Here is an 11,837-nt window from a genome sequence, read left to right as displayed (position 1 = left end):
GGTCTCGGAATACTGTGTGAAAACCTGACCTTCCTCCAGTCGTCTTTGGGGGAACGGGCGCAGCTCCAGAGGCAGAAACACCCCTCAGACACCTCCATTCTAGGAACACTGTGTACATTAGCACTCCCAGCATTTGCTCTCTCTCCCACCAAGCTGAGCCAGCACTCAAATCAATAGGGAGAGGGGGGAAGAGGAGGAGGAGTATCTCTTACACAGATCCCTCCACTCTGAGGACAGCTGTGCTTTGGGTTTCTTTTCTGCAGCAGCTCCCACAGCAGATGCCTGAAATGTCAAGATCTCCCAACGGCACCAAGTGTTTACACAACAAGACGGGGGTCAGAAGAGAAGAACAACCTTTATATTCGCCTTTCCCCACCAGCTCCGCAGCCAACGTTATTTTTCTTCCCGAATATAAACACACAGACCGGGATGCCTGGAACGAGCGGGTGAAGAGAGCCCACGGAAAGCGGCGCCGGGAAACTATACCTGGGGGTCCCCCGCCCTCTTTTCCTTAAGGGGGGACACACACACGGGACTTCAGCAGGACCCCGGGGCCGGGAGAGAGGCGAGGGCCGCACCGGGGCCAGCCACTGACCCCGGGGGGAGAAGGGAGCGGGGCCGGCCCCGGGGAGGGGCAGAAGGGACGGGGGGGACCCCGGCCTAGGGCGGGGGGGGACCCCGGCCCTGAGACGAGGACACGCGAGGCAGGACCCCAGCCGGGGGCAGCGACCGCCCCCCCACCGAGGGGGCAGGCGAGGCCCAGGGGACGAGGCCCAGGGGACGAGGCCCAGGGGAGCCCCGGCGTGAACCCCGGCGCCCGGAGCGAGCCCCTCCCCGCCGCCCGGCTACCGCCGCTCTCCCCCGCCCCGCCCGGGACGCAGAGACCGCACCAAGCCCGCGGGGGAGGCCCACGACCGGCACTCACCAGGCCCGTCCGCCCCCGCGCCACCCCTCCGGCCCCGCTTCATTTAGCCGCCGCTGCCCGGCTCCTTCCGGCCTGCCCGCGCCACGTGACCGCGCCGCCCCGCACCATAGAGAGGAGCGGCGGGGAGCGGAGAGCGGCGAGGGAGAGACGGGCGGCCCGAGCGGTCCCGTCTCGGCAAACCTACCATAGAGGCGGGGAAGGGCGGTCCTCCAGCGGCACCGCCCCCTGCCGGCCGCCCTGTGCTGGCGGGGAGGGGGCGGGGCCTGATGGGAAGGGGCGGGGCTAGCAGCTGCACGTGGTTGCTGGGTGGGGGTGCTCTGCGGGGAGGGGGCAGGTCTGCTATGGGGGTGCTTCTCCATGGGGGGGTCAGGACCCCCCTGGGGGTGCAGGGGCAGGTCCCTATGGGGGGGCTGTGCCGGGGGAGGGAGCCAGGTCCCCTATGGGGCGCACGTCCCCTGGGGGGGTGCTCCGCCGCGGGGGACAGGTCCCCTCTGGGGGTGCTCTGCCATGGGGGGGGCAGGTCCCTATGGGGTGCAGGTGTGCAGTCCCGCTGCGGTGGTTAAGCTGCTGGAAGGGAAACCGGGGCACACGGCCCAGCTCGGCCGCCCTGGGAGCCAGACCCCGGGGGTGACCCCCCGCGAGGGCTCTGCGGCCTTTTGGAGGTGTTAAGGTGTGGGTTTGGGGTGCAGGGGGGCTCTCACACAGACCCCCGGGGCTCCCTGCGCCCTCGCTGCCTGCGGACCGGGGCGGGTTTACTTCCCCCATCACCAGCGCTGCTCATTCAGCCCGAAAGCGTGGGTGAAGCCGGGAGCTTTCTGTCTCCCGTATGCTGCTCATAAGGACTCAGACTGGTCCGTGGGCTCTTCTCGCCTCCCTGGGACCCTCGAGCTGCCTCCTTCCCAGCACCAACCCGGGGGGGCTGGTTCCCATCCCAAAAGCCACCTAAAATCCATCCACCCTCATCCCCCCCTGCCTGGCCACGCGACAGAGCAGCTTTGGGGACAAGGCACCACTGTGAATTTTTGGTGACGTTGATTTCTCCTTTGAGACATGGTTACGGGGAGCTGAGCCCCCCCGGGGAGGGCGAGGGCTGGGCCACATCTCGCTCCCGTGAAGCCCGAGGTCAACCCAGCACCACAGACCTGGAGAGACCTGGGAGATGGGGAAAAATAAAAAAGAATAGTAATTAAAACCAAATCTCACAGAAAATGATCGGTCTGCAGCAATGCCCGTTACAGAAGGAGCGGGGCAGGTGCCCAGGGGCAGCGGGAAGGCTGGTGGGCACCTGGGGCATCCTGGCACCCCCGTCGCAAGGGCAGAGGGACAAATCCCACCTCCACTGAGGCTGGTCCCCCTCCTCGCTGTGTGCGGGGAAGGCAAATGGCTTTTCCAGGCAGCGCCGGGGAGAGCTGCGCTCACCGGAGCAGAGAGCTGCTGCTGCCGCCCCGTCCCGCTGCCGGCCCACCGCCGGGATGGCTCAGCCGGCAGCTCCCGCGGATTTCCTCCAGAAGAGCTCCCAGGGGCGGCTCTCAGCAAGAGAGGATGGAGCCATCACGTGCGTCTCGGTGCGCTGCCACCCTGAAAATGCCACCACTCAGCCCAACGCCTCTTCCGAAAGTGCCAGCGACCTCTTGGTCACCTCCATCCTTAGCTGCATCCTGGCCACCACGTGTGCGGTGGGAGTGGTGGGAAACATCTACGTGCTGGTGGTCACCACTGTCTCCACGAGGTGCACCAGCTGCATGTACGGGTACATCGTCACCTTGGCCCTGGCCGATCTGTACCTACCCACCATCCCCGTCGTGGTCTGCTTGTACTTCGTGGGGGACTGGCACTTTGGAGACCTGGGCTGCAGCATCCTCTTCAGCCTCAACCTCCTCACCATGCACGCCAGCATCTTCATCCTCACACCATCACGAGCACTGAGCGCTACCTGGCGCGTTGTCAGGCCTCTGGACACCCTGCACAGGTCGAGGGACCACCGGCGGGTGGCCACCTGCCTGGTGTGGCTGGTGGCCTTCTTCCTCACCCTCCCCACCACAATCCCCATCGACCTGCCCACCAGCCGCCGTGACGGGGGGACCAAGCGTAGGTGCCACGCCACATGGCAGATGGGGACCTACAAGGTGTATCTCATCGTCCTCTTCAACACCCGCATCCTCGCTCCAGGCGTTGTCATCCGCTGCTTGTACACCGAGCTGGCTAGGACCTACTGGAGGTCCCAGCGGGCTCTTGTTCTCAGCACCGAGGAAACCAGCTGATGTCCCAGGCAGAAGGTCCCGTGTATCATCTTCAGCATTGCGGAATAATTGCTGGAGGTAATTTGGGAATTAAATTTATATTAAAGGTACAGCATTGAAGAAATCTTCAGGGTGGAGTGTGGCGAATACGCAAGGAATCCATCCCCCAGAAGTTCCCTAGGCAAGCTTAGATGTTGGCAACACCGGGGGAGTTTGGTGCGCTGACTCGAAGAGAAACTACACGGAGGGTGGAGCGGAGTGAAGACACCGCGGCCAGGCTCTGTGATAAGATGGGAAATGGAAGGTACTATGGAGCTGACAAGCTGCATATTTACCACCCTGAGCTGCATATGTACCACCCTGAGCCAACAGTCTGTCATTTTTTGACAAAATACTATCCTTTGGGTGAACTTTGCTCATTATAATCTCATTATAATACCAGAAAACACACTTCCATCCCAAAGCTACCCACCTCCAAGGTGCGACCACCCCTCACTGAGCTTGCGCTCTGAATTTTTCTTAGTCTATACCTTTAAAAGCAGAACGAGAAACTTTTACACCAATTACAGTAGAGCTATGTATGACTAGAGTCACTCAAGCTCCACCTGTAAGGACAAATAATATAAAAATGGCTTAAGAGAGGGAGGATGCCAGGGAAGATACCATCGCAGACCACCTTTGACACCTGGGATCAGTCGACGGGCTGAGCCTCTCTTCCCCCCCACAGGGACGCCTTTGGGTAAGATTCGAACACTTGGTTATACCGAGTGCTTCCCCGGGAAACTTAGAAATCTCTATAGAGTCGCTTTATAACTTAACGCGTTTGTAGCCAGGCTATATTACTCGTATTCTTGGTATTTGCACATGCTTTGCAAGCAGTAATTTTATCACCGGCAATCCAAAAGAACTTGTTGCTTCAATAAACTGCAGCATTCACTAATCTAGCCGTGAGAGTTCTCATTGAACGCCACCAAATCCCTTAAGTGTGGCCGTGCTAGTTCATGGAACACGACTAGACTGAAAGTGTATGGTGTTACGAGTGCATCTGTAATCATGAGAGTTCAATACATTGAACGTGACTGGACTTGTAACACAGAAAAATTGGGCATCACTCAGAACCTAAGCCTCGCCGCCCCCAGCCCCTCTGACATCTGAGGACAAGCTGGAACGCGAGGGGGTTTATTTTCTGCCAAATTGCCTTGCCCTTTAACGCGACAAGCATCGTGCTCGCTTACTGGGCTCGCTTCACGCCCTTCTGGCTGCGGCAGCTCTTCAGCATCCCTTGGTACGAGCAGGGGGACCGGGGTGGCACCGCCGTTGTCTCCATCAACTTCCTCGTGACCTGCCCAGCCTACGGCAACAGCTGCCTCAACCCCTTCCTCTACACGCTGCTCCCCAAAAACCACAGCGAGTACCTGCAGAGCCGGCACCGGGCTGCCGTCAGCCTGCCCGGCCCCCGGAGTCGTCCCCCCCAGCCATCGCCCGGCTCCCCAGGGGCTCTGGAGAGGACGGGTGCTCCCTGTGAGAGGTGGGTGCCCACGTTCTATGCCGGTGGGCGTTTGCGTTCAGCCCTTCTGCCGGGGGACACAGTGCTGTTGCTGCCTGGGTGAGGCTGGTAATAGATACTGAGTACAGGAATAAATAAAAGGATAATATAGATATTGAGTACAGGAATAAATAAAAGGATAAAAGTCGGCTCCCCCGCAGCGGAGCAGCTCTGATCACCGACCTCACCTTGCGCCTTTTGCTAAATGTCTTTCTCGCAGTTAAGTTTTTATCTAGGAGCTCTATTGAAAACTCATTTATTGCCAGATCAGTCCGAAAAACAATTTCCTGGAGGGAATCGGGGCTCCGGGTTCCCACTACAAGTCCTCTGGAAACCGCTTTTCCGGATCGTTTCAGCCAAACCCTTGGAGATGAGCCGTTTGCCGAGGGCTCCTCGCGGACCATCCTCCCACGCTGCCCACGTGCCACCACCGTCTGCCCCATCCTGCAAAAGGGGGATGAAATTTCAGTCCTGCCAGGGGTGCTGAGGGAGCGGGGAGCTCCCCTTGGATCCTGGGGTGGGTTGACCCTGGCTGGACATCAGGTGCCCACCAGAGCCGCTCCGTCACTCCCCTCCCTCAGCGGGACAGGGGGGAGAAAATCCAAGGAAAGGCTCGTGGGTCAAGGTAAGGACAGGGAGAGATCATTCACTAATTGCTGTTGCGAGCAAAACAGACTTGACTTGGGGAAATTAGTTTAATTTATTACCAATCAAATCAGAGTAGGGTAATGAGAAAATAAAAACTGTATCTTTAAACACCTTCCTCCCACCCCTCCCTTCTTCCTGGGCTCAACTTTAGTCCCGATTTTCTCTACCTCCTCTGCACCAGCGGTGCAGGGGAATGGGGAATGGGGCGGCAGTCAGTTCCTCACACGTTGTTTCTGCCACTCCTTCCTCCTCAGGGGAGGACTCCTCACACTCTTCCCCTGCTCCAGCGTGGGGTCCCTCCCACAGGACACAGTTCTCCACGAACTTCTCCAGTGTGGGTCCTTCCCACAGGCTACAGTTCTTCACGAACTGCTCCAGCGTGGGTCCTTTCCACGGGATGCAGTCCTTCAGGATCAGGCTGCTCCGGCGTGGGTCACCCATGGGGTCACAAGTCCTGCCAGCAAACCTGCTCCAGCGTGGGCTCCTCTCTCCACAGGTCCTGCCAGGAGCCTGCTCCAGCACAGGCTTCCCACAGGGTCACAGTCTCCTTCGGGCATCCACCTGCGTCGGCGTGGGGTCCTCCACAGGCCGCAGGTGATCTGCTCCACCGTGGACCTCCATGGGCTGCAGGGGCACAGCCTGCCTCACCATGGTCTTCACCACGGGCTGCCGGGGAATCTCTGCTCCGGCACCTGGAGCCCCTCCTCCCCTCCTCTTCACAGACCTTGGTGTCTGCAGAGTCGTCTCTCTCACACATTCTCGCTCCTCCCTCCAGCTGCAATTGCGTAGAGTTTTTTCCCCCCCTTTCTTAACTATGTTATCCCAGAGGCGCTACCACTGTCGCTGATGGCCTTGGCCAGCGGCGGGTCCATCTTGGAGCTGGCTGGCATTGGCTTTATTGGACATGGGGGAAGCTTCTAGCAGCTTCTCACAGAAGCCACCCCTGTAGCCCTCCCCGCTACCAAAACCTTGCCACTCAAACCCAATACAGATTTCCACCAAAAAGCAAAGGCGTAAGGAGCCCCAGCACCGGGGGGGCCCCACTCTGAGCAATGCATGTGGGTGCTGGGGGACCCCACCCTGTCCCCCTCCCACGGCCATCGGTGCTCGTGGAGGTGAAGCAGGTGACATGGAGCCACCCAGGACGTTGGATTTGCCTCCCGGCCAGTGGCTGTCTCAGGCGGGGACCCCGTTACGGGGCAGTGCCGGGAGGCGGCAGGGGCTCACGCAGGAGGTGGGCTCAGCCCACCCATGGCTGCAGGAGGTCAGCCCCGGCCCCCCCCAAAGCCCAAACACGAGGCTGTGTCAAAGGAGACTACAGGCAGGCGGTGACGGTCGAGGCAGCCCACGTCAGAGAGCAGGGATCAGCCCCTTCGGGTGAAGGACGTTCGCTTGCCCCCCTCCTGCAGACCCAGACCAAGGAAATCTATGCATTGAAGCATCCAGCCCAGATCTGCGTTGGGCAGACATGTCACCGTCACCACCCCTTCCAGATCCGTACCGAGATACAAAGCATCAGTCTCACACGTCCTCGGAACGCTCAGGAAAATCTGCCCAAGCCAGGCATCACTGGCCACCCCCTCTTTGGGATCAGCGGGGGCCGGACACTCTCCCGGACCCGACCCCTGCGGGACTTCGATAGCAGGTTGTGCCTGGATGTGTCCGAGATGGGAACCAGGGGAGACAGCTGGGCACATTTCATCACCATCCAGTTAAAATTTAATTTCCAAATCTCCCGGACGAAATGCTTTAAACCAGCCCAGGAAGGTTCAACGTACCTTAGCTCTCTGACCAAGGTTACCTCTGCAGAAGGGACAAGGCTGGGCCAGCAAGACTCAAGTTTCTTGCTTATGTTTTCAGCCTCATCACCACATCCAGAAGGTTGTTCTTGGAGATCTTGTCCTAAAACCTGGCCAAATACCATGACCAGTGCCAAGGTCTCCCTGCCCCTCAGGAGCATTTCTCTCCCCCCTCCCTGCACAGGGACCACTGTGACTGAGCCATATGGCTTCCAGCCGCAGCCTGACCTCCGTTCCAGGTGCCAGCTGCTTCTGGATCTGGGACAGAGATCGGCAAACTTGGCACGACTCTCCCACGGCCATCTGCGAAGCCATACTTACCCGCCCCTGAAACACCGCCCTTCCACGGGCCATAAAAGCCAGGTCGTGGTGCAAGAAAACATCTGTCCTTCTCAACCTGCTGGTGCCTATCCTCCTTCCCGTCATCTTACATCCAGCCGAGAGCTCTCCAGCCAGGCAGATTTTCTTTTATTGCATGTCTGTGCAACACAACAGTGTCCTGGTCCCACGTCAAGGGCTCTTACTCTCTAGAGGGATATAAGCAATACAATCACGCTGCGGCCAAGGCTGGGAGATGGCCCACAGAAGAGGTGGGCATTGTTCACATCATCCATCCAGCAACTAATTGTGAGATTTACAATAATTATATACATTTATATAACCCTCTTCTGATCTTGTTTGATCTTGTTTCAAATTAGCAAGATCAGAAAGAGAGGCAGCATCCTCTCCTCCTGTCCTCCATCTCCCTCCACACGTGAAAGGATTTCATCTGCCATTACCTAAAGACAAAGCTTTGGGGGTTTAGTTCTACCCCAAGCCACCTGTGAAGAAAGGCTGAAAAGGGAAGCGAGAGGGAGGGTTTAGCTAGGCATCAAACTGTAAAGCACCATCAGAAAATACAGAGAGGTTTGCTTGTGAATTAAAACCCATTCTGCCGTGTCTTTTTAAAGCACATAACGGTGGGCAGGGGCTGTCTTTCCCCAAGCAGGTAGAGTGCCCAGGACACAGAAGCATCATCATAAATCAGAGAAGAAATTGCCACTACGAGACCAGTGCTCCTGCTCATAGTTTGGCTTTGTATGTCCTGCAGAAAGAGGCAGAAGCTGGAAAATTTAACTTGAAGAATTTAATTGACTTGCCAAGCTTCATAAAAGAGACAGTCAATTACTTGAGCTCTGCAAGATTTCTTCGGAGAAATATTAATTTCTTATCATGTCTTCAAAAAGCTCACATAGTACAGATGTCCTACAGCAACCCCTCTACAGCATACCACAGGCACTGGGGCAGGCTACAGGAATCCTCTTTTCTCTTAGCTATGTCCACATACCAACAGGATACCAGAAATCAGGAATACTTCCCAAAAAAGTATTTATTAAAGAAAACAGAAAGAACCGGTGTTTGACACAGCACTGAAGGACTGACAGCATTTCTTGCTCTGAACCATCAAGCAGAAATTCTTCAATCCCTGCTGCCGCCTGGAACGAGGGCATGGGCAAAACCAGCTCCGCAGTCATTCGCTCATTATGTATTAGTGCATTTGATCATATTATGAAGTTACTCAAAGAATAAAAAACATTATCAAATTATTCCCCCCCCTTTTTTTTAAAAAAAATGAAACAAAATATACACAGATTAAAGAAATCCGAGCTTTCAGCTTTAGAGAGGGGAGGCTCTGCTGCAGTGCACACCCCGATACCCAGCACTGTATGATCACTGCCAGCACTGTCCTCAGACTCGTACCTGTCTTTCTCCACTTGCAAAACACTACTAACTAGGAAAAAACCCCAAAAAAGAGGAAAGCAGAGAATCCATCAGCATTAATCAATCTTTCTCCAACTCTCATTATAATTTCTTCCCTGAAAACTGAGAGTTTGGAAAAATAACAGGACAAATAATAAGGTAAGAAGGGAAAAAGATAAAGGTTGGTAATTAATCAGTTAAAGAATGAATGAAAAAAAGCATTCTAACTGCAAAGGAGGAGTTTTATCTGAGCAGTCCCTATAAATCTGTTAAATCAGTTACATTTCCACACCTTGCCCACTGAATCAACTACCACAAGCACAATCCCACCGCAGAGGTGCTGGTACTCAGAACAGCGTGAGCCAGTTTTGGTAGCAAACGCTGATGTTCAATATTCATGAGCCCAGTCACCGCTAACACCAGGACAGCTTCATCACACAGAACTCTGGGTCTGTCAAACAAATGACTATTTTCTTTTTAACCTTACTCAGTATTTCGTAATACTACAGCATTTTTAATGACAGCGTTTTGCTGTTGCTGCCTTTAACACTCTGCCTTTATCCTCCACCCCCATCTCCAGCTAAGCTAAGCACAGCTCTACCACACTCTTTAATTAATAAGTGTATCAATTTTCCCACGACTTCCATAAATATTTTAACAAACAAAATGGTGGATACCAAGAGTTTAAAGTTGTGAGTTTATTGCATATGTAACAAAAATGAACATGACCTCCTGGGTCCAGCCTACTATACAATCACTGTTTATTCCAGCTGGTTCCATAACCACATTAAATAGAACTAGTATTTCTTTAAATACTTTGATTTAGACATAAAATGAAACATTAGTGTACAACTTTCACAAAATAAATCTGCAATAAAAACAGTGGGAAGAATAACAAGGATAGCAGCAATACTTAAACATGACATTACAAAATAATAAATTAAAAAAATACATTATAAAGTGGTTGAGGAACAAAAAATTAACAAATTAAAAACAGATCCATACTGTGTTTCTGGGAACTTGCTGTGCCACCCGGCCCTGAACCTGGGCGCCGGCTCCGGAGGGCCCGGTGGCTGGATCACTAATTTACAAAATCTATTGGATTTCATAACCACCTCGACTTGAACTAAGTACATACTGCTGAGCAAACGCTGATTTCACCATCCGGAGCTTCGAGCAGCCTTTTTGAAGCAGGGTCTCATCTAACATAATGCCCAAGTTAACGCTAACATTCATAAAACAGTCTCGTTTCCTCCCGATTTAAAACACGAGCGAAGTGGTGGTTTCCTACATCCCTGAGCATATAGTATAGGCTGATGAGCAGTATCAGGGCAAGCACTGAAGGTCTGTGCCAATGGACCAGCTTTTAGGTTTGCCTTTAGGACAGGAACAAAAGACACACTGTACCTTGTATTTCCTTCAGGTCAGATCCAAGAGTATCTGCGTACAAGGTGGAACGTGTAATGACAAAACGAACACCAGACTTGATGTTATTCTTTGGGCAAGTTTGAGAAGTACCAACCAGTTCAAGTGCTGGCAGACCAAGTGGGAATGAACATACAAATTCAGACAGCTGAGGTTATCCGAACAGCTCCCGAGACCTCAGAGAGTCAATGGCTCAAGCCAGGCAAACTCTTGTTTGCATTTCATCCTCCCCTGGCCTTGAAACCGGCCACGGGAAGAACAAGCCATCGCTTAAAACCCATTCTGCCTCACTTCTTTCTTCCATCTACCCAACCAGCTTTAAGGCCTGCCTCAAATGCATGTACAGAACAATACAAAAAGATGTCTTCCTCGTCACTGAAGTGGCACAAAATTGCAAAGACAACACGATGGGAGAGGTGGTGAAGCTGTTTAAAAGAGAACTGAAATAATTAAAAAGACAGTGCCCTATTCTCATTACCGTCAGCATGGAGGAGGTACCTTGACAAGGGCTTTTAAATACAGCAAAAAACAGACGGACTTTTCAAAACAACAATCCTTGCCTATTCTTATTTTGTGCATTCAATAAAACACTGACCTAGCAAAGACATTAGGAACTATCATATGTCAACTGTGTCATTGACATAAAGCTACTTGACCTATAGATCTCCAAATCAAGGGCCTTTACCTTCACCTTGCTTGGTTTTCACTGAGCCAGTTGTGCTGTATGTAGAGCTTGCGTGATAGGATTTTTGTTATCGGTGGGCTTTAGTATCCGTTTTTTTTAAACTCTTCTAGTGAAAAATCCACATGAGACTGCATGCAAAGCTTTTGGGCAATAATCCATTTTGCGTTTTTTCCTATCTGACTGGTTTATTGCACATTCAAACGTACTGAAAGGATTAAATACACTCTATGAACAGGTACGACTTCACAGCCATTTTGAAGAGCCAGGGCTGTGGGGATTCTGCTACTCAGCCCAAGACCGTACAGACGCTTCTCTGCAGACAGTTGCATTTCCCCTCTTTTCTGCAAGACAGTCGCATAGTTTCACTCACATCCCAACAGCCAGTACTGCAGAAACTGGTCCCCAAGTGACAAAAGATTCCTACAGAACATGGGTCTAAATACGCCTCTCCTGTACAGTCTTGCCGGATGAGCGCCTTTAGCCACCCCGTGCAAATCTCACAATATGGTACAATTTTACACCTCCAATGCAATCCTTACTTCCAACAACAAATCACAAGAATTATGGTCAATGGAAAAAAAGAAAACCACAAACAAACAAAACAGAGAAAGATGCTGGGGTTTTGACAAGTGTCTACTTTCTGTCCTATCACAGTTTAAAGCTATTATCAAATTCAATTAAAAAAAGACAAAATAGAAGTATTCCAGTAGACTTCTAAAAACGATCTCTTACCCACAGCTGAAATTCAATGCACTATTCCATGAACATAACATCTGTTAAATGTTTCAGTAATGAACCTCTCTAAAAATCAGGCTTGCCACAGAAAAAA

At 53.1% G+C, this 11,837-nt stretch overlaps 1 protein-coding gene across 1 annotated transcript; it reads left to right on the top strand.

The window, feature by feature from the left end:
- Positions 1–2,652: 2,652 nt before the first annotated feature.
- LOC104259436 (urotensin-2 receptor-like) lies at positions 2,653–10,409 on the top strand. The gene is given in 3 exon segments (XM_059826222.1): positions 2,653–3,219; positions 4,383–4,576; positions 10,334–10,409. Coding segments are annotated over 3 exon segments (822 nt in total). The 5' UTR covers positions 2,653–2,667.
- Positions 10,410–11,837: the final 1,428 nt, after the last annotated feature.

Source organism: Gavia stellata, chromosome 18 (genome assembly GCF_030936135.1).
Source record: "Gavia stellata isolate bGavSte3 chromosome 18, bGavSte3.hap2, whole genome shotgun sequence".
NCBI classification, from domain to species: Eukaryota; Metazoa; Chordata; class Aves; order Gaviiformes; family Gaviidae; genus Gavia; species Gavia stellata.
This window is presented reverse-complemented; position numbering and strand designations above follow the sequence as displayed.